Source organism: Giraffa tippelskirchi, chromosome 5 (genome assembly GCF_054371585.1).
Source record: "Giraffa tippelskirchi isolate mGirTip1 chromosome 5, T2T-mGirTip1v1.2.pri, whole genome shotgun sequence".
NCBI classification, from domain to species: domain Eukaryota; kingdom Metazoa; phylum Chordata; class Mammalia; order Artiodactyla; family Giraffidae; genus Giraffa; species Giraffa tippelskirchi.
In genome coordinates, this window is record NC_137279.1 from 188,921,025 (window position 1) to 188,947,913 (window position 26,889).

Consider the following 26,889-nt stretch of genomic DNA (forward strand, 5'->3'; position numbering starts at 1 on the left):
CCTATTTTGCAAAGCGGGCGTGACCAAGGGTCAGGTCCTTGGGGTGAGTGGGGAGGGAGCTTCACCTTCCCAGAAACCTCCAAGGAAAGCTTTCTGCAGGTTGCAGACTTTCTCCCCTCTGACTGGCACAGTTCAGTTCAGTCAGTCGGTCGGTTGTGTCCAACTCTGCTACCCCATGGACTGCAGCACACCAGGACTCCCTGTCCATCACCAACTCCCAGAGCTTGCTCAGACTCATGTCCATCGAGTTGGTGATGCCATCCAACCATCTCATCCTCTGTTGCCCCCTTCTCCTTTTGCCTTCAACCTTTCCCAGCATCAGGGTCTTTTCCAATGAGTCGGTTCTTCGCATCAGGTGGCCAAAGGATTGGAGCTTCAGCTTCAACATCAGTCCTTCTCTCCTCCCTAAAATGAAGCTTCTGCCTCCAGGACCCCAAGGATTCCCCCCACCCCAGGCAATCAGGCTCTGGGCAATCTCTCCTCTCCCCAGCCCCCCATCATGTTTGCCTGTTTTCCACCGAAGGAGGGGCAGCTTTTCTCAGGGGGCAGCCACCCCAGATCCACTGCAGCTGAGGCTTCTCCTGGCCAGGGGAAGCCGTGACTCACCCTCTCCTCTGCGCCTTTCCCTCTAAACCACTGGAGACTTCCTAGATACACTCGGAAGGGGCGAGGGCGGCCCTGCTGTGTGGCCCAGTAAACCCGAGCATCTGAGAGGGGGCGGGGCCCGGCAAGTCATAAGGCGGGGCCCGGCAAGTCATAAGGTGGCAGCTCACCTCTGCTGGTGCTTGTGACCTAATGGGGGTCCTGCTGTCCCCCCCGCCCCCAACTCAGCTGGACTCAGCCCCCTGGATCGATGGCGTTAACCACTGGGCAGCATTTCTTCAGCAGAGCACTGATCAAGGCTGGGGTTTAAGAGAGAAAGCTGCTGGCCCTGGTCTTCTGGGGGGAGGTGGTTGTGTCCATGGCATGTGGCAAGTATCAGGTCAGAGCAAGTGACCGACACCCTGAAGGGGTGTGCACAGATGTGTGTGTGGTGGGGTCAGGGACACAGACACCTGAGCCCAGCCCCAGTGATGAGAGGGGACGGAGCGGGCACTCCTCCTTTGTGGGGGGACGTTGGGAGAGGCCGAGGGCAGACAGACGGAAGAGAGGCTCTTGTTTCTGTGTCCCATTAAGTGGGCAATGATTGAGCAGTTTCACGGGCCGGCCTGGCCTGAGGCGAGGATGCGATTGTGATGGACGTGCCAACTCTGAGCGGGCGAGAGAGGGCTGTGGTCACGAGGCCGGAGAGCCAGCTGCTCTGACCACTGCCCTGCAGGCTTCCTGAGAGGCCTGATGCCCTCAGGGAGGTGGTCAGCTCTGATCGCTGGCATGGAGAGGCAGGTGGGGGCCCAGGGCTGCAGGACATGGTGCCCAACCCTGCCCACTGTGTGATCGTCTGCACTGGGCCTGGGGCCCCTGCACTTGAACTTGAACGAGAGCCTCTTGGAGATGTGGAGGGTTGGGTGAGGGCCACGTGCTGCCGGCCCGGGGACACGTTGTGAGGTACATCAGTCCAGCGGCTGGAGGTTGGGGTGAGCGTGGGCAGGGGTGGTCTCAGAGGGGCTGGCAGGGTCGTGGCTGGTCTAGACAGCGGGTTGTCTCTCGGCCTTTGCTGGATTCAAGGGTCTGAAGGATGGGGGAGGAGAGGCTGTGTCGAGTTAACTACTGTGGTGGCAATTCCAGGAGAGGATGGCCAGCCGGAGGCTATGGGCAGAGAATGCTCGAGGCCAGTATGGTAGGATGGCGTTAGCTCAGCGTGTGGCCATGTGGGAGGAGGCCCAGGAGGCCAGTGAAGGACAGGAGACCCCTGGGAGCGAGAGGCGGGGGTGACCTGGGTGGACTGAGGACTCCCCTGGCTGCCTCCCTGCAGTGGAGGGGAAGAGAGACCCAGGTGTGGTCCCCAAAGCCCCGCTCTGAGCCCCCCTCATCACCGAGCCAGCTGGTCGTGTCTTCGGTGCTTATCGGACTTTGTAGTTTATAGAGGCTTTTCAGGCCACCTTTGATCCACCCACCGTGGTGCCCAGAGCTGGCGGGTGGAACCTCCTTTTCCAAATTTAGAAAGTTTTGTGCTGGTCCATCACCAGGCAGGTTCACGTTTCAACAGCACTCCTAGGGGGCCAGAAACGACAGGAGGGGGAGAGTCAGTCAAGATTTTGGGTCCTGTAGATCGCCTGTCCACGGCTGATTTATTCATCATTCCCGCCTTGGTCCATCTCTTTTCATGGAAGGTTCCAGGGCGAGTGGTGATTGTTTTTAAAGGAGGCACGCCTAGCACAACTTTATAGCCAGGTAAAGAAGCTGAGAGCCTGCTGGAGTCATCTGGGCCAAGACCCCCAGCCCTCTGTTCCCCCGCGCCCCTCTGCATGCCCCCCCCTAGTTTCTGCGCCAGGAACCCCTCACCCCTGCTCTTTGCAGCCTGGGTGCTGATGAGCAGGGCGTGGCGAGCAGATGCGAAGCTGTGGACGTTTTATTCCATCGGAACTGATCCTGGTGACCCACTTCTCTCCTGTCCCCAGAGCACTTATGCACATTGTTATCTACCGAGGGGGTGTGGCTGCTGTTGCCAGCGCTGTGGGGCATTTGTCCTCCCAGCCTGGGGATCAGGGAGCTGGTGACACATTGGCTAATAAAGGCAGGAGGCTGATCACGTGTCTAACACTGCGGATTTGGGGTAGGGGGGTGGATTTGAGCTTCAAACAGGCATCTTAAACATGCTGTTTTCAGCATTCAGAGAAATACATATCAAACCTTTACGTCCCCTGGGCACAGAGGAAAGATTTCCAGGTATCTCTGCAGCCAGATTCCACACGGGCTGCAGTCGTGAGAACTCTTGTTCAAATAGGCTTTTCTCCATAAAGGTGAGCTTTGTCACCTTGCTGGTAATTCCCAGGGCATTATTTGTATCCTTGACTTTTAGTTTCGCAGGAGTTCTGGATTTTATGACTCTTTGGGGTCTGTGGGTCCAAAGAGCAGCTTGGAAAACACCCAGCTGTTGTCACACACATTCAGGTGGCTGGTCTTTGCCAGTTCCTGCTGTTGGTTCCCACTGCAGAGGCTGTGAGGAGGGTCCCTACAGACTCTCGCCGGGGTTTTGCTTGCTGTTTCTGTAGGACCACCCCGTCAGGCAGATGTTATTATGAGGGGGTCCTCCTGTGGGATCCTGCAGGGGAAAACTTTAGCAGGTGGGCTCGGCCCCTCTTGCCTTCGCAGGCTGTGAGGATTAGGTAATCTGTAGGAGTTGCTTGGGTTTTCTCCACACATTCCAGGGCTGCTTTGCAGCTGTTCAAGGGACAGGTGCCCAGTTGTGTGTTGCCCCTGATTAAATCCTTCTGACTCCACTGCTGAAGCGCCGCAGAGAGCTGGAGGCCGGATGGCAGAAAGGGGAGCATCCTTGCTCCAAGCCCCACGGCGGCCGTGGGCGGGAGCCGCTGTGGTTGTCACTCCAGCGGGGGTTGGTATTTCTTTCCATAAAGTGACAGTTCATAGGCTTGGCTTTCAGTCTAGCTGAAGTCTCTTTTGCCTGACACTTAGCAAGACCATGAAGATGTTTCTGACACATTCCTGTATTGGGGAGTGAGGCCCTGACTCCTACCTGACACAGGCATATTTCTGAAATCAAAAGCTGCTCATCACTGGCCTGCTTAAGTGGACTTGCTGTTTCCGCTTCGCTTTAGACCTTTCTTAGGGGCTCCTGTCTCAGCCGTGTGCAGGGCCCTCTGCTCCTCTGCTGTGGCCTCAGGCATGTGGCTTCCTGTGGAGTCAGCTGCTTTATCTGTTAAATGGGTCAAAGGTTCGTCTAGTCAAAGCTATGGTTTTTCCAGTAGTCTTGTATGGATGTGAGAGTTGGACTATAAAGAAAGCTGAGCACTGAAGAATTGATGATTTTGAACTGTGGTGTTGGAGAAGACTCTTGAGAGTCCCTTGGACTGCAGGGAGATCCAACCAGTCCATCCTAAAGGAGATCAGTCCTGAATGTTCATTGGAAGGACTGATGTTGAAGCTGAAACTCCAATACTTTGGCCACCTGATGAGAAGACCTGACTCATTGGGAAAGACCCCGATGCTGGGAAAGATAAGGCGGGAGGAGAAGGGGACGACAGAGGATGAGATGGTTGGATGGCATCATGAACTAGATGGACATGATTTGAGTAAGCTCTGGGAGTTGGTGATGGACAGGGAAGCCTGGCGTGCTGCAGTCCAAGGGGTAGCAAAGAGTTGGACACAACAGAGCAACTGAACTGACTGAAGATCTCTTCCAGCCCTCACTAGCTGTAATTTGAACAGTGGTTCCCATTTTCGAAGAATGGAGTGATGGGCACCCTGAGCTAGTTCAGGAGGGGACCGTGTGACCAGGCATCTCCTGCCCTGGATCTGTGGCCTGTCCAGTCTACACACAGTCTCTGCAGGGGCTTGTAGCGGGAGCTGAGATCCCCCGTGCCCTCAGGGACTCTGTCCACACGTGGGCTGTGCTGGAACGCACTCCTGGGTCCAAACCTTCAAGCATCGTGCTTAAGACATTTTCTGATTAAACACAATACCACACTGCTTTGATTTTTAAATAATTAATATAGGTGACACCTCATGTTTTTTCCTTTCTAGCATTTTAATCACATTCCCGATGCTTATTCATTTAAACTAATCGTAAGTGATGATGTGTCTATCACAGATGGCGGCCCCACAGTGGCCTCCTCTGTAACTGCTGCTATTCTTTGTATTTTGGGAGAGATTTGCTGGAAATAATTGCTTCTCTTTCTATAGAGAGACTGTCTAGAGCTTTTCTTTATTATATACAGAAGCAAGCGGGACTGGTTGAATGAGTAAAACGGTAAAATGAAAAGTCAAGAAGACCGGGAATCCCTCTTCTCCTTTCCATGTGAGTGTGTCTGCCCTGTGCCTTTGGACTTGTGGTTTCCCACCTGAGGCATTTTGCCCCCAGGAGACATTTGCCAGTATCTGCCAACTGCGGGGGTGCGGGTGTGTGTGTGTGTGTGTGTGTGTGTGTGTGTGTGTGTGTGTGTGTGTGTGTGTGTGTGTGTGTGTGTGTGTGTACGTACGATGCACAGGACGGTCCCCACCAACAAGGACCCAGCCCGGGATGCCCAGAGCGCCGTGGTGGATGCAGCCTTCTCTGGATGAAAGCCACGTACCACTTCCCTTTTGGAAACCTTTTCTTGAGTGTTTCAGGTAGAAATATGAGTGTTCTGCCTTTCTCTTACCCACCTTCTTCTTAACTCAGGTAACACTTTCTTCTGGTCCACTGACTGTCAGGGTGGCCATTCCTGATTCGTCTTGAACGCGAACTCCTCTGCGAGTCAAGTGAGCGCTCTGCTCACCCTTGCGCAAGGGTGGTGCCGACTGCCAGCATCTTGTCAGTCAACAGTCACCTGGAATCCGCAGGAAGGTCCCCGGAGAAACCCTGGCTGGCGGGACACCGCGGAGGTGGCTGTCCCACCCTCCTCTGCCCTGGCCCACCCGCAGGGGCACCCAGCTCTCTGGCTTCCATGTGGGCAGAACTGCCCGAATCTCAGATCTGAGGATGCCTTCGAACAGGCAGTGGACTGAGAAAACGCTTTCTTCTGCGGTCAAACCAGGCTCAGTGGTGATCAGTAGTGGTGACCTGGTTCCTCACTCTCAAGTCTGGAGCATGGTTGTCTTGCCCATTGCAGTTACGCCATGGGGGCTTCCTGTTAAAATCCAGCTGTGAGGAGCACAGGCCTTTGGATGTCTGTGCGTCCATACACGTCACATGGTCCCATCACTAGGCTGGCAGCAACTGCACTGTCGTTGGTCCTTGAGGGAAGATGCTGCCAAGGTCCCTGGAGGCCCCCTGTGGTCTTTATTCTGCTGGATCAGAACGTCCTTGCCTTGTGGACTGAGCACGAGCTTCGTCCTTCTGTGGCTGAAGGGTCTCCCTTAAGTCCCACTTTGACCTGCAGTTTAGAAAACGAGGGGCAGTAGGGTCTCTAATGAGGTCAGTCCCGTCAGGGTGATGGCTTGGGCTGAGCATTGCAGCGCATCCTAGATGTAGAAAGTCTTCCTCCTGCTCTCCTCCATCTGACTTGAGTCTCCAGCCGAAAGAGATTGCCAGGGAATTGTTCAGGAGAACATGCGTGTCCCTGTATGTATTGGTCAGTCAGCCTGCTGCGAGAAAAGAGCCCGTCACAGGCCCTGTGACAGCGGGGAGGGTTCTTTGTTGGCTCCTTGGGGGGGGCCTGCAGAGGCCAGGACAAGGTCAGCGGGGGGTGGCGGGCAGTTTCTGTGGCCCCAGATGGGGTTCTGCCAAGATGCTGTAAACGTGGTGACTGGCTGGCATGTTCTGTTATTTGGAAAGGCAGCTCTTGGAGCAGATGGCTCTGTGGACTACAGGGGTTTCCTTTTAAACAAGGCTGATCAGCTCTAGGAAGGCTTGTGAGATAGCGTTTTCACACAGGGATGTTTCATTTGTAGGCAGCTAGAGATGGCCCGGGACCGGAATGGCACGGGAGGGTGGCCGAAGGACCTTTATCAGCTAGGGGCTGGGAGAGGGACGTCAGCTGCCAGGGTGATGAATGGGGGGCTGCGGGCGTAGATAGGGCTGGCCACCTCTCCTGGACCCCCCTCTGCGGTCCTTCCCTCTCTGACACCCGCATCTCTGCAGTATCAGGGCTTTGCCTGCTGCTTGGTTTTGATGTGGCAGTAAGATCAACCTCAGTCTCTCTCTCTCTTTTTTTTAAAAGCCCAAAATGGTGATACAGATATACTCCACGGCTGGAAAAATTCAAGAAGTACTGGCCTAGAGGTGCTGCTTTAAAAAGCAACAGGAAGATAAAAGTGCCATGCCCACCTGAACACATGTAGTATAATTATTTTTATTTTTCAAAGGCAGGTCTGGCTGTGAGAAAGAGGATTTAAATTCTGGAGTGGCAGGTTCTGGCTGAGCCTCGGAAGAGCCCATGTATCCAGAGCGGTAGGGAGAAGCCATTCTCCTAGGTTTTCCAGTGCAGACCACTGGGCCTCACGTGGAATTGTTATAATTGGGGCGGAAAACGGGTGCTGCTTGTGAGGCCGAAAGCACCGAAAGACAGTGAATGCACCGAATGCACCGGCCATGCCATGCGCCGGCCAGAGCAGAAACAGCTCCCTCCTTCAGTGTCGTTTAAGGTGGATCAAATGGAACCGTCTACTCTGCAGCCTGCGTCCTCCCACAGCAAAGTGCAAAACCTGGGCTGGATTTGAGACAATCACGGAGGGGCTGGAAGGACCCTAACGGTCAGTGTTGCTTGCTGTTTAGTCCCGAAGTCGTGTCTGTCTCCGTGTGATCCCCTGGACTGGAGCCCACCAGGCCCCTCTGTCCAGTGGGATTTCCCAGGCAAGAATACTGGAGTGGGTTGCCATTTCCTCCTCTGGGGGATCTCCCTGACCGAGGGATCAAACCCACGTCTCCTGCCTTGGCAGGTGGATTCTTCACTGCTGAGCTACCAGGGAAGCCCAACTGCACAGTATTCACGCTCTAAAGAAATACTGGCCACCCCCCACCCCCACTGTTGGACTCTTATGAATGCCCCAGATACCAAGATATAGTTTATATCTTAATTATGGGCCAGCTGATTTCATGTTAAAATTCATCTCAATGTTTCGAAGTTGTCATGGTGAGAACAGACCCCAGACTAAGCTCAGGTTTTGGATCCTGGTCCTACCAGAGATCCAGTCTCTCTGCATTGCTGAGTTTTAGTTTCTCTGTGTACAGACCTGGTGGACCTTTAGGCCTCGACAGCTGTAAGATTGGAGGCTTTAGCTCTCTCTTTGGGTGCTTGTCCATTACAGGGTACCTGTACCATCCTTTCAGCCTCCTGTCTTTGTCTGTTCCATCACTTGGCCTTGAGAACTGCAGCATTTTTCACGGGTTTGTGAATTCTGGAGGTCATAGACCTTGCCTCCTCACTGTGGAGTGCCACAGTGGATACTCAATATATATATATTTGATGAATAAATTCAACAAATGGAGCAATGAGTAAATGAAGACTTGCTGAGATGTTGAGGTATCATCTGTATTCAATTAGTGCCAAATTTGTGCTTCCCTTGTGGCTCAGCTGATAAAGAATCTGCCTGCAATGCGGGAGACCTGGGTTCGATCCCTGGGTTGGGAAGATCCCCTGGAGATGGGAAAGGCTACCCACTCCAGTATTCTGGCCTGGAGAATTCCATGGACTGTATAGTCCATGGGGTCTCAAAGAGTCGGACACGACTGAGCGACTTTCACTCACTCACTCAGTGTCAAATTCAGTTAATAGTCGCCATTTCTCTCTCTCATGTCCACAAAGCAGAAAGCTAACAAAATAAATGCCACTGAAGCATGGAAGTGGGCACGGGCGGTGAGTTCACCGGTTTGGCTCTCAGCGATGAGCTGTGTAGGAAAAGCACACACCTTCTCTGAGCCTCTACATTCCCCTGACCAATGGGTTCTAGAAACCTTGTTCTGGTAGATGACTCCTGCCCGGCTCTAGCTGTAGAGGTTGGTGGTTCGTGGGTCTTATCAAAGGCGGCAAGACTGATCTGTCCGGGGTGCCCCATCTTCGCAGTGAGGACATGTTAGAGGCGCCACTCCTGAATCCTTGAGTGCCAGGGGCAGGGGTATGGAGCTTGAGTCGATGATGGTGGCGATTATGTGTCCACGTAGAGCCTCTGAGCGTGGTCAAATGTGTTTTAAAGTACTTTTTAAAAAAACAGTTCTTTTTTTAGAGTAGCTTTTGGTTCATAGCAATATTGAACAAAAGGTTACAGAGATGTCCCATTTATTCCACCCCCATGCCTGGCAGGCTACAGTCCATGGGGCTGCCAAGAGTCTGACACAGCTGAGTGACTAACACACACACACACACACACACACACACACACACACACACACACACACACACACACACACACACACACACACACACACACACACACACACACACACACACACACACACACACACACACACACACACACACACACACACACACACACACACACACACACACACACACACACACACACACACACACACACACTCCCACCCATCAACATCCCACCATCCCCCCACAAGAGTGGTAAGTTTGTACAGTCCATGGGGTCGCCAAGAGTCTGACAGGACAGAGTGATCACACACACACACACACACACCCCCTCCCTCCCTGACATCAGCATCCCACCATCCCACCACCAGAGCGGTACGTTTGTTACAGCTGATGAACTGATGCTTCATCATTCCCCAAAGTCCATAGTTTACATCTGGGTTCGCCCCGCCCCACCCGTCTGTGTTGTCACGGGGCCCCCCTGTGGTCACGGGGCCCCCTGTGGTCACGGGCCCCCTGTGGTCACGGGCCCCCCGAGTTGAGCCCTGTGTGTCATCACGGGGCCCCCTGAGTTGAGTCCTGTGTGTTGTCACGGGGCCCCCCTGTGGTCACGGAGCCCCCTGTGGTCATGGGCCCCCCTAGTTGAGCCCTGTATGTTGTCACGGGGCCCCCCTGTGGTCACGGAGCCCCCTGTGGTCACGGGCCCCCCGAGCTGAGCCCTGTGTGTTGTCACGGGGCCCCCTGTGGTCACGGGCCCCCCGAGCTGAGCCCTGTGTGTCGTCACGGGGCCCCCCGAGCTGAGCCCTGTGTGTTGTCACGGGGCCCCCCTGTGGTCACGGGCCCCCCGGGTCGAGTCCCCTGCAGCAGCCCCTCGCCGCCGTCTCACACACGGCAGTGCACCCGTGTCAGTGCTGCTCTCAATCCGTCCCGCTCTCTCCCTCCCCTCGTGTGTCCACAAGTCAGTTCTCTATGTGTCTCTTTTCCTGCCCCGCAAATAGGTTCATCGGTGTCATTTTTCTAGATTTCATGTGTATGCATTAATTTACCAAATTTGTTTTTCTCTTTCTGACTTACTCTGTGTGACAGTCTCTAGGTTCACATTTTATGGGTTTGGACAAATGTGTAATGACACGTATCTATCATTCAGGGTACAGGGTATTCTCACTGCCTTTAAAGTCCTCTATGCCATAAAGTATCTTTTAAAAAATAAACTCAACTAACTTTTATCTCATCAAGTCCAAATATCTCATTCCACTGAGTTAAAATTCAGATTTCCTAGGTTATAACCTCCTTTGTAAGAGACCTCGATTCATCTTTATAGCAAATTCCATGCCATAAACACAATAGATGCCCTGTAATTATTTAAGGGATTAAAGAAGGGAAATCAGCATTTGCAAACAGCTGTCTAATCCCATGGTCACACCTGGCCTGGCCTCTAGCACTTTTCCTAGAAACCACCTCTCTGCAGTCTGGGCAGTTCCCGGCCTGGAGAAGGCTGTAGAAGGGCATCCAGTTTGATGAGACATCTTCTTTCTGAAACTTTTAAACAAGCAAACTGGAGAGATCTATGTTCAGCACATCACGAAGAACTAATACGTGGATCAAGTCCATTGAATATTGTGCAGCGTTGGATAATACGGAGAACCAGTATCTAGAGAGCCAAGAAGTAGCTGGTGGGGAAAAGATGGCAGAGAAACCAACATTAGATATTAAAGGCAAATACTTAGTGCTTACGCAGAATGCCTGCACGCACGTCTCAGCTAATCCAGTCCTCAGAAGAATGCTCAGAGTTTAGGTGCTGGGTTTTTTGCTTGTTCCCTTGTCCAGCCCTACGTAACAGGTGTAAAAACTGAAAACGGATCCCTGAGCTGGCAGGGCTGGGACAGGCCAGCCTTCTTTCCTCTCCTCTTCCTCCCTGTGTTCTCTTGCCTCTTAGCCCAGACAGCAAATGCCTGGCCGTCAAGAGGTTTCCCTCCGCTTTGGGAAAATACTCCAAAATATTAATTAGGAGTGAAACTGCAGGTCCCTTGTTTGGAGGGCTCTGGTGTGACCCGCACTCCCCTCTCCTGCCTGATGCTGCCTTCCTGGGCTCTTACTAAGGAATGCATTTTTGCCCCTTTGTAAAGTTAGCACCAGTACCTAAGATACTTTGTTTTTTAAAACAAGCCTCTTGAGTCGTATCTTCTTTAAAGCACCTTGATGAGGACAGGGTCTTCGTAAAAACCCTCAGGAGGTGACAGAAGCCTCATATTTTGTTCTCTTGTGCAAAACAAGCCCTCACCGCCCCCTCCCCTACTCATCTGCGGCCCCCGACCCCAGGCTCCGGTCCGCGCGGCGGCGATCCACCCCGGCGCTTGGGCCCGGCCGCCGATCCGCGCGCCCGCCGCCGCCGCGCTCCCGGCACTCGGCGGCCGGGCTGGGCGCGCGGCCCGCGGTCCCTGCTGGTCGGGGCCCCCCCCGCCTGCCCCGCCCCGGCGCGTATTTCCATTTTAAACCACCGCCCCTCGCCCGCGGCCCGCGCAGCTGCCCGCGCGTCCCGAACCCAGGGAGTGGCGGAGGCTACGGACTGTGTGGACAAGGCCGGAGGATGCTAGCGGGCCCCGCGCCGTAGACAATGAAGCCGCGGGCGCCGTCGCCCGCCCCGGGCCCCGCGCGCCGCGACCGCACCTGCCGGCGAGCCCGGCCCCGCGCCTGATCGCCCGCCGGGTCCCGCCAGCCCATGGCTCGGCGTCCCGGGCCCGGACCCCCGCACTCGGGCCGCGCGGCGCAGGGGCTGGCGGGCGCCAGGGGCACCGTTCCCGCAGCCTGAGCGCGCCCCCCCCTCGCGGAGAGCGGGGGGCGTGGACCCTCTCCGGGCGCGCCCGCCCTCCCCGCCGGGCCCCGACCGGCGCGGCCCGGTGGCCCGCGGCGCGCTGGATGCGGCGGAGCCCTGGCGGGCGGCCGCGGCCCGGGGCGACATGTACCTGCTGGACGGCAGCGGCGAGCCCGCGTCTCCGCCCGCGGACGCGATGCCGCGCGGGCCGCCCCCCAGGAAGACCGTCTACCGCATCTCTGTGACCATGGTCAGAAAGGAGCTGCTGGGCGCGCCGGGCCCCAGCGGCCCCGACCCGCGTCCGACTCGGAGGCCCCGGCCCGCGCGCTCCCCGGACGCGCCCGGGCGGCTCGTGGAGGAGGCGGCGGACGCTGAGGATCCGGAGGACCGCCGGCCGCCGCGCGCCTGGGACTTCCGCACCTTCCGCACCCGCAGCACCGGGCAGCTGGAACTCGGACGGCTCCGGTCTTGCGCACGCGGCCCGGAGCCCGAGGACCAGACCGGCAGGCCCCGGGCTATGGAGGAGGAGGAGGAGTCGAGCTCACCCGCGCCAGGCAGCCCGGACGTGGAGGGGGCCTGGGCCGCGCCCCTGCGGCGGAGCCTCAGCTTCAGGCACTGGAGCCGGCCCGAAGCGCCGCGGGGTCGGGCCCTGGGCCGCGGGAGGCGCCACAGCAGCTCCGGGAGCCTGGCCTGGGCGCCGGGCGGGGAGGAGGTGGCCGACCCCGGGGCCGCCCCGGAGCCCGCGGCCCCCGGGCAGCCTGCCTTGGAAAAGCGCAACACCCTGGACGTGGGTGAGGTGCTCAGCAAGAACGATGCGCTCTCGGACCTGGAGCGCTGGGAGCGCAGCAAAAGCAAGAACCGCACGCTGGACAACAGCGACCTGCAGCGGCTGGAGCGCGCGCGGGCGGCGGCAGCGGCCGCGGGCTCCGGAGCGGCGTCGGAGCACCGGCTGCTGCGCTTCTTCAGCGGCATCTTCGCGCGCAGGGACGGCGCGCCGGGTGGCGTGCCCTCCCCGCGGAGCGGCGCCTCGCGGTCGCGCGGCTACTTCAGCAGCCTGCGGCGGGCCCCGGCCGACACGCACTCGTCCAGCGCAGAGAGCATCGACGGGTCCCCGCGCAGAGGTGGGCAGCGCGGCCCGGGAGGGGAAGAGTCGGGGTACCGGCGGGGGTCTCCGCAGGGGCCTGCCTGGTAGAACACTCCGGGGCTCGGTCGGGAGGGATCAGGGCCCGACCCTCCCGGGTCACTGGCCGGCAGGTGGCCGGGCAGGGAGTGGACTCCGGTACTGCGGTCTTTCTGTTTTCATTTTCCCCCAGTCCTGCGGGCCTGGGAGTTCTTGACTGCCCCTGCTCCTGGCTGCGTGTGCTGGTGCCCCTCAGGGCCAGTCACTGAGGCCACTTTGAGTCTGTCTACGGAGACCTCACCTTGCCCAGTGGTGTCTTTCTCCCGCAGTTGCTGGCGCAGCCTTCTTTCTGCATGAGCTCGGGCTGCACTGCGCGCCTGCCGCCTGTGATACCTGTGGGCTGCCCCAGGGACCCCGACTTGGCCCCTGAAGCCACCACGCAGGTGATGCTGCCTGGCGGGGAGAGGCGGCTTCCTTCTGGTTAATTTCTTCCTCCTGGTTAATTTCTTCCTGCGTCCCAAGCCTGGTCTCTGCAGACGCCACCGTCTGTGAATGCTGCTATGTGGCCTTGCTCATCCGGCAGCTTTCACCTATTGCCCTGCTGGTTAAGAGGGTTCACTCCAGTGGTCAGAGCTGTGTCTCTGCCCACGGTCTCCCTGCCAAGTGGTGTCAGGTAGTGAGAGCGCCTCTGTGCCCCAGCTCTGTTTCCTGAGAATGTGTGCTAGCATTCAGGCAGGAAAACCACAGCCCCACAACCTATTCTGAAATCTCAGTTCTCTGCTTTGCCAGAGGGCTTGCAGAGAAGGTTCTGGAGCAGATGTAATACTCTTTTGTAAGAATCAACTGACCTTCTGGTACTTGTTCGGGAGTCAGAATTCTCCAGAAACAGCAAAACTGTGCATGCCTGGGCAGCACCCTAAAGGGAAGAGGCTGGGGGCAGGGGCATGGCTGGATTGTCGCATGCTTCTTTTCACGGGGAGGGCTGTGAGTGATGTCTGAGAATATTGTATGGGTGCATTTTCCACCACCGAGAAATCATTAGTAATGTCCTTTCTGCTAATTACCAAACTCTGCTGCCAGTAGAGATGGAGGTGGGTGAAGCACTGTAGTGTGGATTTTTAATTAGAGGTTCTCAACTGCTAACTCATCACCCCTTGGAGACAGTGTTCCTCCTTAGTGGACTTCACAGGTTAGCTGGCTGCCAAGCCCTGTATTAAAACCAGCCGACACAAAGAAACCACTGCCTTCACTGAAGTTCTTTTTAAGGTAAACTGAAGACAGGCGATGTCATATTCCCATCCGCTCCGGTTCATCCTCAGGTGACAGAAGATGTTTAGAACCAAGCAGTCGAATGTGCAGTGTGTTGAAATCTGAACTTTTTGATTAATGAGGGTATAGCAGTTATCTGTAGTTAACTTCCTGCACACACCTTTTGTTTCAACCTGCCTGGGAATTTTTTTAGAAGGTACCGCATCTGACTCCCACCATTTTCCGATCGCTTCCCACATGCCCTTAAAATACTAAAAACAACGCAAGTTATTTCACTCATTGAAAGCTGAGACCCTTGGTTTGTAATAAGCTACCACTGCCGTCACTTGTGTTCCGTGGAAGTTCAGCTCTGCAGGCAGTTCTTCCTCTGATAGCAGGCTTGCATCTTTGTTCTCACGGTCTTTGTAGAAAATAGTAATTAGCCGCCTGAGTTCCAGACAAGTATACCTCCGGCAGGGGGAAGGCGGTGGGGGGCGTGGAGCTGGCCCACGCACCACTTAGGAGGCAAGTGCTCCGTTGTGGCTATCCAGGCAAGTTAAAAACTTTGGGGTTGGGGTGTCTCCTTTCTGGTCAAATGGATTGATGGTAGATTTGGAATAGTAAAGGTGTGAAGTGTATCTGGAATTGTTTTCTCTCTGGGGCAGTATATAAAATAATAGCAATAGTAATAATTAAAATCACACTTGGTTGCTTTGTCCCCGTGGCTCTTCTTGCTCAGGGTGGAATTACTTCCGTCTGAGAGTAACTCTCTAGCATTGTGGGTTGTGTGGGAAAACCGAATGTTCACGAACTAGGTTAGAGGACATGCAGTCAGAACTCGAGGGCCTTATTTCACAGTTCTAGGTAATCGCAGTACTACTTCCTTCGCCTGTCTTTTGGTGAATAGGCTTGAAGCGTTAAGTGTTCTCAGGGTTTTTGTAAGGCCTATGTCTAATTCCAAGGAAAAGTTGCAGCCCCACAGCTTTTTGCTCTTCTCACTTTATCATACTTGCTTCCTGTGATGTAGATTATGGAAAATTTAGGTGCTGTTTAAATGAGCTTTTGAATTTGGGGTAAAATTCTCTCGGGTAGCTTCCTGAGGCCACGGAACCCAGGCTCAGTCTCCCTGTGAATGTCGGTAGCGCGAAGGTCCACAGAGCCTTAATGCGCGGAGCCAGGGGGGTTTGCCAGGCTTGGAAGATGAGGATTTCAGGAAGGTCAAGTGGTGTGTGTGACGGAACACGGCCTGTGAGGCCGGGCAGCAGCCTGTAATCAGACACGGACAGAGTACAGCAAAGCTGGAGATGCTCACGCTCGGAGTGACAGACACGCTTTGCCACTGAGAGGCTGCTACACACTTGTGAGTCGAGCTTCCGTCTTCAGACCTGTCTGGATTTCAGAGTCACAGGTAGGCTGCTGCAGACCCGTGATGTGATGTGTTTGAAGAGGAGCAGTCACTAGCTTTAAATCTCAGCCACTTGGTGTCAAACTTTGACGTGCTTTCAAGTGTGAAGGACCTTAGAGGAGATTTGTCTTTGGGGCACGTTTTCCTTTTGTTACATTCTTTCAGCTGTTAATTTTTTTTAATTTGGCCATGTCATTTCTGACCAGGGATCAGACCCCTGCCCCCTGCATCCGAAATGCTGAGTCTTAACCCCTGGACTGCCTAGGAAATCGTTCAGCTGTTAAGTTTTTGAATTGATCTTGGAAAGGAACTTTAAAAGATTACCTGATTATTATATAACTGGCCTCTTCCAGTTAATTTGCTTAGTCTTGGACCAGGTACCTTTGTAAGATGGTTAGAGTCTTATTTTAAGAATGCACACAGGTTCACACATCACATTGCTATGGATTTCTTATAACCTTAATTCAAGGCTTTAGGGTTAAAGATTTTTGAGTTTGAGCAAGCTCCAGGAGTTGGTGATGGACAGGGAAGCCTGGTGTGCTGCAGTCCATGAGGTCCGCAAAGAGTCAGACACGACTGAGCGACTGAACTGAACTGAGGGTTAAAGATTAAAAGCTCGTACTGTTATGGGATGATTTCTCATAGTTTTTAATCCCTAATGGTTTTGTCCATTGAGGAGGCTCTTCCCGTTTCTCCCCAGTGATGTGTATCTGTTGCCTCCCTGGGTTCCAGGGCTGTTGTCCTCAGATTCCTAACTGTTAGGAAGTCCTGGGATGTTTCAGGGGCTTCCCTGGTGGCTCAGTGGTAAAGAGCCTGCCTGCCAATGCAGGAACCACAGGAGATACGGGTTCAACACCTGGGTCAGGAAGATCCCCTGGAAGAAGAAATGACAACCACTCTGGTATTCTTACCTGGAGAATCCCATAGACTGAGGAGCCTGGTGGGCTACAGTCCATGGGGTTGCAAAGAATCGGGGACGACGGAGGACTGAACCCCGACAACAACAATAAAGCATGTTTCCAAGAGGCCTTATGTCAGATCAAGGGCAGTTTCCTGTTACTTGATATGCATGTAACGGGGCGGAGTCTGTTAACACCGGTATAATTTAATACAAAGGAAGATCAAATGATGAATGATTCATTAGGCTGTAGGGTGTCACTCGCTGGCACTGGCCTGGCAGGCCTGCAGATACTCTTTGGGACCATCTGTGGGCAATGCCAGGCCAGGGCCACACGTGTTTTCAGCATATTCTGTTGCTGTCTGGGAGGATTGATTACAGCAATAAAGTGATTCATTGATAGCCCGGACTGAGATTAGCTCTTTAAATTGGTCATTTACAACTGATTTTTGACAACACGTTTTGATGAGTGGCTTTGCTGTTTAATTTTTGATTCTCTTGATTTGCATCATTCAATTTGTGTAGGCAGAGAGACTGTTTTATAGTTTTTTTTTTTTTTTTTAAGAACAACCCTTCAGTGGAGAGGTGAAGCAACAGTGAAATGAAATGACTAAAATAACTTGATACATTTTTTTGGGTATGTTTTCAAAATTTAGTTTTAATTGGAGAATAACTGCTTGACAGTGTGGTGTTGGTGTCTGCCGTACATCAGCCATGAATCAGCCATAGGTGTACACCTGTCCCCTCCCCTCTGAACCTCCCTCACACCCCCCTCCCCCTCCCTTCCCTCTAGGTTGTCACAGAGCATCTGATTTGAGCTCCCTGCATCATACAGCGAATTCCCACTGGCTGTCTGTTTCAGTATGGTGATGTATGTGTTTCCATGCTACATTTTTAAACTTGATTTGTTGCTGAGAAGGACATTCAGGGCTTTAAAGAAAGAATGTCACTAGAAGTTTCTTGTTTGAGACATTTTGAACTAATTACATACTCAATGTTTTAGAATTCACTTTTTTTTTGGAAAAAAAAAGTTAATGATTCCAGGTAGCCATTTAAGAAAATCTCCATTGTTTTAATTATAAGGTTGACAACTCATTTTCCTGGAGACGGAACAGCCCACCTGGGGCGCAGGCAGAGCCTCACTGGGCAGCTAGAGATGCTCCGTGCGCACCGGAGGTCTGGGCTGTGTCTTGCCATGTTAATTTTCTCTAGTTGGAGCCCACGTTTCAGCCTAGTCACCTGTCAGCATCTTTCTTGATGTCACCCTGGGCTTGGAATATCCTGTCACCAAAGGAATGTTCAAAAGTGCCTCTGCTGAAGAATCCTCCAGTTTTTACATGGGCCCAGTGCAGCCGTCTGGTTGGTTATACAGTTAAAAACGTTTGGAAGTATAAGACCCAACTATAAAGCACTGGTACCACTTTGTATTTCTGGTTGTTTTCTTGTTCTATTGCATTAAGAGGCATTTGAGTTTCTATCATGTGCTCTGCTGAGAGCCGGGGCTTACTAGGACACAGTTCTGACTTCCAAGGTCCGTAGCCTGTTGGGGAAGATGGTGAATCCTGTGAACCACAGCTTCATGGGTACTTTGGGAAAGTTATGACTATATTTCTCTATATAGCAGACCTCCACTGGAGCACTGACCCTAACATGTTACAGTAAGTTCTGATTATTGAAAAGTGTGAAAAAGTGTTAGTCACTCAGTCATGTCCAACTCTTTGCGACCCCGTGGACTGTAGCCCACCAGGCTCCTCTGTCCATGGGATTCTCCAGGCATGAACACTGGAGTGGGTTGCCATTCCCTCCTCCAGGGGATCTTTCCAACCCAGGGATTGAAGCTGGGTCTCCTGCATTGCAGGCAGATTCTTTACTGTCTAAACACTAATCCTAGTGTGTCAGAAGGTCTAATCTGCCAGGTCTAATGCCCAGTGAGCCCCTTCTGGGTGTCCTATTCCCTTTCCTTTTGCAGAATGAAGTGCATTGGACTTGGCACATAGACTTGTAATAAGTGTTCGTGGGAAGAACTAATGAAATGACCAGAGGACACAAAAAACGGCAGTAAATGTCCATAAAGAGGGGATGGAGTGAATGAAGGCCTCCCAGAGGGATAAAGTGATTTGGGTCTTGCAGGATCAGTAGGAGTTTACCAGGTAGAAAAGAGGAGATTCTTGATCAGCAAGTTGGTTGAGATTTCTATAATTAATTCCTTTAAAAAAAATGATTCCTGTTTCCCAGATCTGTATGACTAATGCTATCGTCAGGCATTAAAAAGAATGTTTTGGCTTCCAGGAGGTTTATTTATCTTTTTTTACTTTTTTGGCATGAGTTTTTTTGTTTATGATGGGAAATTGCTTTTAGGCTATTGTTATTCTTTTTCTGTAATTATGTGAAAAATTATATTCATTTAAAATGGTGACACAGTGAGGAAAATAATGAAAAAGAGGTTTTATTTATTTAGGGCATCAATTGAGATAAAGTATGTGCAGCTGCAGTTATATCCCCAGGTGATGAACAGAATTGGTATTAAGGTCAACAGATTAGCACAAAGAAGGGCGATTATTGTCTTTGCATCATTTTGAGAGAAAGTGCCATCTGCCCAACATCGTTTCGGTCTAGGTTTTATTCAGCTCACATTAGTGTAGTGCGGCAGTGATACTTACTTGTTTGTAGGTTACCGTCTGAGACTTTCTCTTTCTCATACATTTCCACTGGGCTTGGCTATCACATTTGTTCTTTTTTCTCTTGTTAATACTTTGTCTAAGACAAAACCGTATATGCTTGTAGAGTTTAAAAAGTGTTAGCACACATCTGTTCGTTTGCCTGGCTTTAATTCAAAGATGTGTCCTGACCTTTTGTTTTCTCATCTCTTCTTGTTGATTTCTTTTTTTTTTTTTTTTGCCTTGGTTTTTCAATTCTGACATCCCTCCTGGATCTGAAGGTTCAGAAAGCTTACAAAAGAAGTGAGCTTTGTGGACTGGAGGATGGGCGTCCCATCACTCCTTCAGTACCAGGGTGTACCAGCCAGAGGCTTGGGAAGCAGTTATTTGGCTTCTCCTTATCTGACCAATGAAGATAATCTGAAGAGGCCCACTTCAGCTGGTGGGAGGGAAAGGGAGAAAGAGGGTCCCTTTCTTCCCAGCCTTTGTTGAGAATTCTCAGAAGTACCGAATTTGCTTCTGGTGCGATCGTCAGGTGCGAGGTTTTGCCTGACTTAGTCATTTGATCGACCTGAAGGGCCGCTCCCTTTACTCCGTGGGCTGTGTTCAGGTGCCATCGGGAGTCCCGTTCACGTGCGTGGACGTTCACCTGTTTGAGATGCTCGTCAGAGGGCATCTTGTGCCCGCTCTCGCCCTCTGTGCCTGTCGTTGCGAGGACGGACCCTGCACACAGTGCCGCCAGCCTCTGATGCAGTCCCTGCCCTCTCGTCCTCGGACCAGAGTTACCCAGACACCACTTGGTCAGCGGGTGGACCTGGGGGATGGTGGGTGTTTATCCAGCTGGGACCTTCCTCTTCCAATTCGCAAGGGCTTTAAAACAATGGGAAAGTCCGTCTGTGAGAGATGTGTGACAGGATTTTACACTTGCAACCTGCTTTCCTGTAGCCTCAGTCCCTGGCCAGGTCACTGGTGGAGTGGTGGACCCCGCAAGGCAGTCTCTGTCTCGGTGGTGCCCACAGCTCAGCCTTAGTGCCTGGATACTCAGATATCTTGTTCTTCCGGTTATTTTAGGTCCCAGACTAGAGTCCCAATCATCCTTGAACCTGACCTGCCTTGCATTTAAAAGGAGATGCCTAATCTGCTTTCCTAATCTGGTTCTCGGGAGACTGTGGAAGCCCAGTTCATTCAAAGACACTGGGGGATTTTTAATTTGGAAGGGAAACCCAGGAGCCTGGAGACTTGTCTCTGTTTTTGAGAAGCAGACATGAATGAGATGCGTTAGGGAAAGGTTGACTCAGGTCTCGGAAGGCACTTCTCACAAGCCAGCCCTCACACTTGGAGTGGGCTGCCTCTTTACACAGCTTGTTCCCGGTCCCTGGAGGCTTCCACACACAGCAGAGTCAGGGGGTGTTGGAAGGGCGCTGTGTTAATTGTCTGGGGGCTTGGAAGTGGTGGCCTTGAGCTTCCCTGGTAGCTCAGATGGTAAAGAATCTGCCCGCAATGTAGGAGACCTGGGTTTGATCCCTAGGTTGGGAAGATCCCCTGGAGGAGGGCACGGCAACCCACTCCTGTATTCTTGCCTGGGAAACCCCATGGACAGAGGAGCCCGGAGGACTGCAGTCCAAAGCGTCACAAAGAGTCGGACACAGCCGAGCACAGCTCAGCAGCAGCGACCTCAGACCTAGAAGGAAGTCTGGTTCCCCCCCCCCCCCGCCTTGCCCCCCAAAGGCCACTCCCACGGGTGGCAGCTGCTCCAGTGGCTTGGCTGTGCTTCCTGGGCTCCTGTTGGGCCATCGAGACCCCCCTGTGATCCCGATGTCCTTTGTCCTCCTGGCTTCAAGGTGGTGGGTGCTGTCCCAGCGTGACCTTAATCTGATTCTCCTACACCCCTTGCTTCTTCCTTTCTTTGCTTTCTCTTAGCGTTCTTGCCTTGAACTGATTTCAGGTATGTGAGTTACATGATGATGGTGGCAGGAAGGAATGTTCTGTTTATCGCGGGAAACCTTGCCACATGGAGCGGGTGCAGCTTTTGGAGTCAGTGGAATCGGTTTGGTCTTGGCTGCAAACTTAGGCTCAAGGCGCCCTGAGAAGTCATTTCACTGCCCTGAGGTCCAGCTGCCTTGTTGATTTAAGTTGCTGTTTAGAGTCCCGGTGACTGATTCTCAGGAAGGCCAGTGGTTGTCCTTGTTCAGTCGCTCAGTCGTGTCCGACTCTTTGCGACCCCATGGACTTGCAGCACGCCAGGCTTCCCCTGTCCTTTACCATCTCCCAGAGCTTGCTCTAACTCATGTCCATCGAGTCGCTGATGCCATCCAACCATCTCATCCTCTGTCATCACCTTCTCCTTCTCAAGAAGGTCAGAATGAGTGTGGGAAAAAAAGTCCTAAACTATGTGGCCTAGCAACTTTGCTTTAGAATAATTGCTTGTAATGTGTTTTTTGTTTTTTTTGCAAAAGACCCCAAAATAGAACATATTACATATGTGGATATGCTTGGATGTGTGGTTGCTCTGACATGTAACTTTGCCCAAGTGGGGCAAATGCATTGTCAAAACTACGAGTATGAATCAACCTTGTATTTTGTTTCCACTGGTTCATCCTGTGTTTTCTGATGATCTTCATTTTAACTGCTTCTTTTTAAGTTGTTGACTGTTGTACCTTCAGTTTATAAGTGGGGAGATCAGAGTGGTCTTTTTTCCTCCTCTGGCTTCTCCCCCCCACATCTGTGTAACTGGAAGAGTTAGCTCCATCTGCAGCACATGGATCCATGTCATTCCTGATACGAGCCAAACGTGTTTATTTCCAAGAGCTGCTCCGAGCGCTGTGTCCTCACCCTGCCTTCCACGATCCGAGGACTCCGGTGGGGTGGTATTGACCTTTCGGAGTAGATCATTCACAGATGAATCAGCATGAGACTATCCGGGAGGTGAGTTGTGTCCCACCCACAACACATCACGTCGTGCCTGGCAGAGGCTCTGATGATGAGCACGTTTTACCCCGCGAGGCTGCTGTGTGGTGTTTCCTTCTGTTCTCGTGGAGCGCTAGGGGGCTCGTTGTGAAGCCCTTTCGAGCCGGTCCCGGAGCCCGTGCGGCTTGTCGGCCGGGGACGGGGCTGCTGGCGCTGGGCGCCTGGCGTTGCTGTTTTTCTGGATGTGCGTCCTCGGGCACGTTCTGTAGCCTCTCTGTGCCTCGGTTTCCTATGTTCCTGGAACGTAGGGGCTGATGGCAGCTCCGGGCTGGGGGTGAGGGTGTGTGTGCTGCCCCGAGCTGCTGATTCCCTGGCCAGTAACCGGGGCGAGTGGGGTGCTGTGTGTGTGAGAAGTCGTACTTTCCTTTACAGTGAAAGATTCATTTCTTCTGTTTAAGGTGAAATGGGTAAAAATAATGACCCCTTGGAAAGAGGTCACAATTTAGGTTCCACTGACTTTTTTTTTCTTCCAAAGGTACTTGCCTCTTTTATTGCTCTGAAATACATATGTTTAAATTTTGATTAGTATTTAATATTAACTTTATTTACAGTTCATACAGTATACATATATATAACATTTTCTAACTCATAAAATAATACATTTGATACTTAGTATTTAAGTTAGTTAAAAATTTAAAATTCACGAGTACTTTACTTGGTAGGCCAGGAAGCTGGGGTTGAGAGTTACCTATGCTGAGCCTTTCTGCTCACTTCCTCCCCCGCCCCTGCAGAGGGTACTTGCCTACAACACCTGGGGGAGGTTTGGACACAGCCACTGACCGACAGATTCAAAGGCCACTTCCAAATTCTGGTTCAGAGGAAAGCTTTTTGTATAACCTCCTTCCCCATTTCCCCATCCACTCCATCCTGATGAATCTCATGACATTATTACATATGGGGTTGCTTCTCACACCTGCAGGTTAAAGGTCAGCTGGGTGGGGGCTGTAGCAGCCTCTGTCCAGGGAAGCCAGGAAGGGGAGGGCCCCAGCTCTGAAAGTGCCTGCCATTCTCAGCTGAAGAATCCAGGGGTGTGTGTGTGTTCTCAGTCACTCAGTCGTGTCCGACTCTCTGTGACCCCATGGACTGTAGCCCGCCAGGCTCCTCTGTCCATGGAATTCTCCAGGCAAGGATACTGGAGTGGGTTGCCACTTGCTACTCCCGGGGATCTTCCCAACCCAGGGATTGAACCCATGTCTCTAACAGCTCCTGCACTGGCAGGCAGACTCTTTACCACGGTGGCACCTGGAAAGCCCAGTTAGTTGGTATTGAACAGATCTGCATTCCTGAGGCATGAGTTTTCCACACTGCAGGAGATTTTTGTGGCATTTTCCTTTTCTTCCGAGTCTTTAGAGAGTTATCGATCTCTGGGAAGGAGATTAAGGCCTCAGGTTCCATCAGGCCAAGTCAGGCTTTCAGTCTAGGCTTCCTGGGTGGCAGGTGTTAACCAACACCTTTTATGCCCAGAAATTACCTCCAGCCACCTCTGAAGCCTGACTTTTATTTGTAGCAGGTCTGCCTTTGGGGTGATAATATGATTTGTGCATATAATGCCTGGTAAATCCTAGAAGGGTCCTTCATCTTAGATACCGGCTGACAATCCATTTCAGGTGAATTTCCAGACTTAGATGTTCCTGGTGCATGTCCGTTGCCACTTGATAAAACTTGCAGATAAAAGCCCTTTATACTGGTGACCAGCCTTTGAAAGGCAGCTTGTTTGTTTAGATGACCTGTCAGCTTTTCAATTCTTCCGTTTCCAAACTAAACAGGAATGCCCTCTTGCTTCACAGGACACAGCCGAGGCTTATCTGAGCAGACTTGAGGGAGGGCAGGATTTCAGCGCCAAGCATCTCTGTTGAGGGGAAGCGCCCGTCCCCAGGAGTTTAGGCTCTGTTGTGGAAGGCTGTTCCCTGGATTTCTCCTCTGGTCTCTGCGCTGGGACAGTCAGGTGCGGACTGTGCTCCGTCTTCGGGGCCTGTGGCCAGTCGAAGTGTCCGTGAGTGAGGTGTCAGGTCTCAGCATACCTTTGGGGGGGTCCTGGGTGTGGGGGGAGCATTTTGCCTGTCCCGGCCGTGTCCCTTCATTCCCCGGGTCTCAGAGTCGGGGCGGGGGGCCCACAGCTCAGTTGCCTTTCGCATCGCCAGCCCCTCTGCCTCATAACACACTTCTGAAACTTTCTGCCTCTCCCTGGGTCCTCAGCGTGCCCTGCAGGTGCAGGCCACGTTCAGAAGAAAGATCAGCTTGCACCACTCACACCCCGGGCTCTTCGAGAGTCTGTTGTGCCATTTCCAGTGAATCGGAATTTTGTCCTGCTTGTGCCTGCTGGCTCGTGCCTGTTACGGCTTGGCCCGGGGTCGCCGCGGCTGAAATAGAAACTGTGGTTTATTTCAAGGGGCGGGGCTGCCCAGCGGTGCCCAGCATCGTACAGTGGAGGGACCGAGCTGTGGGCGCTTGGGACCACCGAGTGGGCCACGGGGCCATCCCGCATCCCCTGCCTGTCCTGGGAGCTCCTGCCGTTAAACTCTGCTAGTTGAGGACCAGGCCAATGATGCTTGTTTTTAAACTGTTTTTGCTGTGTCACAATAAGGCAATTAGCAGCCACCACACCTGCTTGATGTTTTCCAGGCTGGGCTGTTGGGAGTGCTCTGCTTTTGTTGATTCATTGATTCCAGCAACCGCAGATCAATAGGACCGATGGGTTATCCGTGGAGAGAGGTCTGTGAAGCTGTCTGTGGTGATGGATGGGGAGATTGGGAAGGGTGCCCGAGCCCCCATCAGTCAGGGGCGCCCAGGCTCCAACGTAGCTGCTGCGCCGATGACCTTTTCTCCATCTTCCTTCCCTGCTGCACAGAGGTGGTCTGGGGGCTCGGGGGCTGGAAGGCGGGTGGTGGGAAGACTTAGGCTGCTTTGTGCTCCCTGTCGCTGTGCAGCCCCTCGGGTGGCAGGGCCCGAGCGTCTCGTCGTCTTAGGCGCTTAGACCCTGACACAGCATCGAGCGTCCTCATTAACAGGCAGGGTTTAATGACAGCAGTGTCTCCGTGCAGCCCCGGGAACCACACACTTGGGGACCACACTGAGAGGGTCAGGCAGAGCGTGTGCAGGTCTGCGAGCCACAGGGATGGGACAGTGTGGGGTGGTGGTCTCTGGCCTGGGCAGATTCCTGTGGTCTCGGGTCTTTGTTCTACTGCCCACCCTCCTTTTTATTGTCATTTATTTTGAAGGTGTACTTTCTGATGGGCCTCAAGCTGTCGGTCTCTTAACAGGGATGTGCCCTACCTTGCCTCCTGCATCTCAGAGTTGAAAGTGTTAGTCACTTAGTTGTGTCCGACTCTTCGTGACCCCATGGACTGTAGCCCCCCAGGCTCCTCTGTCCATGGAATTCTCCAGGCGAGAACACTGGAGTAGGCGCCATTCCTTCTCTGGGGCATCTTCCTGAACCAAAATCCATCATAAAAAGATCAAGACGGTTTCCCTGGATTCCCCTGTGATTTCTGGCTTTCGGAGCTGGAACGGGGGTAGGTTGACGTGCGAGTCTGTGTGCTGTGTATGTGTGTGTTCACACCTGTGGAGTCTTGGTTGGCAGGGCTGAGGCCAATGCTGTCCAGGCAGGTGGGCAGTGAGCTGGGCTTTGAACCCGAGGCTACCGGTGCACTCGGGCGGGCTGGTTTGCTTTCCAGGCTGTATTAAGCACTTGGGAATGTTTTGTGGTGTTGGCAGTGGTTTTAAAAATATTTCTTTTATTTACTATTTTTTCCCTGGACTGAATTTATCTGATAGTAAGTTTATCTAACAGCTGCAGATGTTTGATAAAAGTGTTATTGTTCAGTCACTAAGTCGTGTCTGACTCTTTGCGACCCCATAGACTGCAGCACACCAGGCCTCCCTGTCCTTCACCATCTCCCAGAGTTTGCTCAAACTCATGTCCATTGAGTCAGTGATGCCATCCAACCATCTCATCCTCTGTCATCCCCTTCTCCTCCCGCCTTCATTCTTTCCCAGCATCAGGATCTTTTCCAAGGAGTCAGCTCTTTGCATCAGGTATCCAAAGTATTGGAGCTTCAGCAGCAATCCTTCCAGTGAATATTCAGGGTTGATCTCCTTTAGGATGGACTGGTTGGATCTCCTTGCAGTCCAAGAGACTCGCAAGAGTCTTCTCCAGTGCAACAGTTTGAAAGCATCAATTCTTCAGCACTCAGCCTTCTTTATGGTCCAACTCTTGCATCTGTAAATGACTACTGGAAAAACCGTAGCTTTGACTATATGGACTTTTGTTGGCAAAGTAATGTCTCTTGCTTTTTAATAATAATGAAAGTGAGACAATAGTAAATGCACCAGTGCCTGGAGTCAGTGCAGTGGCTTCACTATTACTGCTCAGAGGGCTTAAGTACAGATTTCTGAAACAAAGGGCCCTGGAAAGTTAGAGCTACAGGGACTTTGACCCTGCCCCACCCCACCCCACCCCACCAACCCCTTTTAAAGGTGAAAACACCTTCTTTTAAGTTAAAAAAAGTCTAGTCAAACCAATGATTTTTCCAATAGTCGTGTATGGATGTGAGAGTTGGACCATAAAGAAAGCTGAGCATGGAAGAATTGATGCTTTTAAACTGTGGTGTTAGAGAAGACTCTTGAAGAGTCCCTTGGACTGCAAGGAGATCAAACCAGTCAAACCTAAAGGAAATCAGTCCTGAATAGTCATTGGAAGGACTGATCCTAAAGCTGAAACTCCAATACTTTTTGGCTACCTGATGTGAAGAACTGACTCATTAGAAAAGACCTTGATGCTGGGAAAGATTGAAGGCGGGAGGAGAAGAGGATGACAGAGGATGAGATGGTTGGATGGCACCACTGATTCCATGGACATGAGTTTGAGCAAGCTCCAGGAGTTGGTGATGGACAGGGAAGCTTGGAGTGCTGCAGTCCATGGGGT

General features: G+C 52.6%; 1 protein-coding gene across 5 annotated transcripts in view; it reads left to right on the forward strand.

The window, feature by feature from the left end:
* The window catches only part of AGAP1 (ArfGAP with GTPase domain, ankyrin repeat and PH domain 1), a 568,365-nt gene that overhangs the window by 148,452 nt on the left and 393,024 nt on the right, over positions 1-26,889 (forward strand). For 2 of the 5 annotated variants that reach the window (XM_081494018.1, XM_081494019.1), the window contains exon 1: positions 11,816-12,791. The exons of the other annotated variants lie outside the window; for them this stretch is intronic. In XM_081494018.1, coding sequence (XP_081350144.1) covers positions 11,816-12,791 — 976 coding nt within the window. Of the gene's footprint in view, positions 1-11,815; positions 12,792-26,889 lie in introns of those variants that run through there. 5 annotated transcript variants of the gene reach the window in all.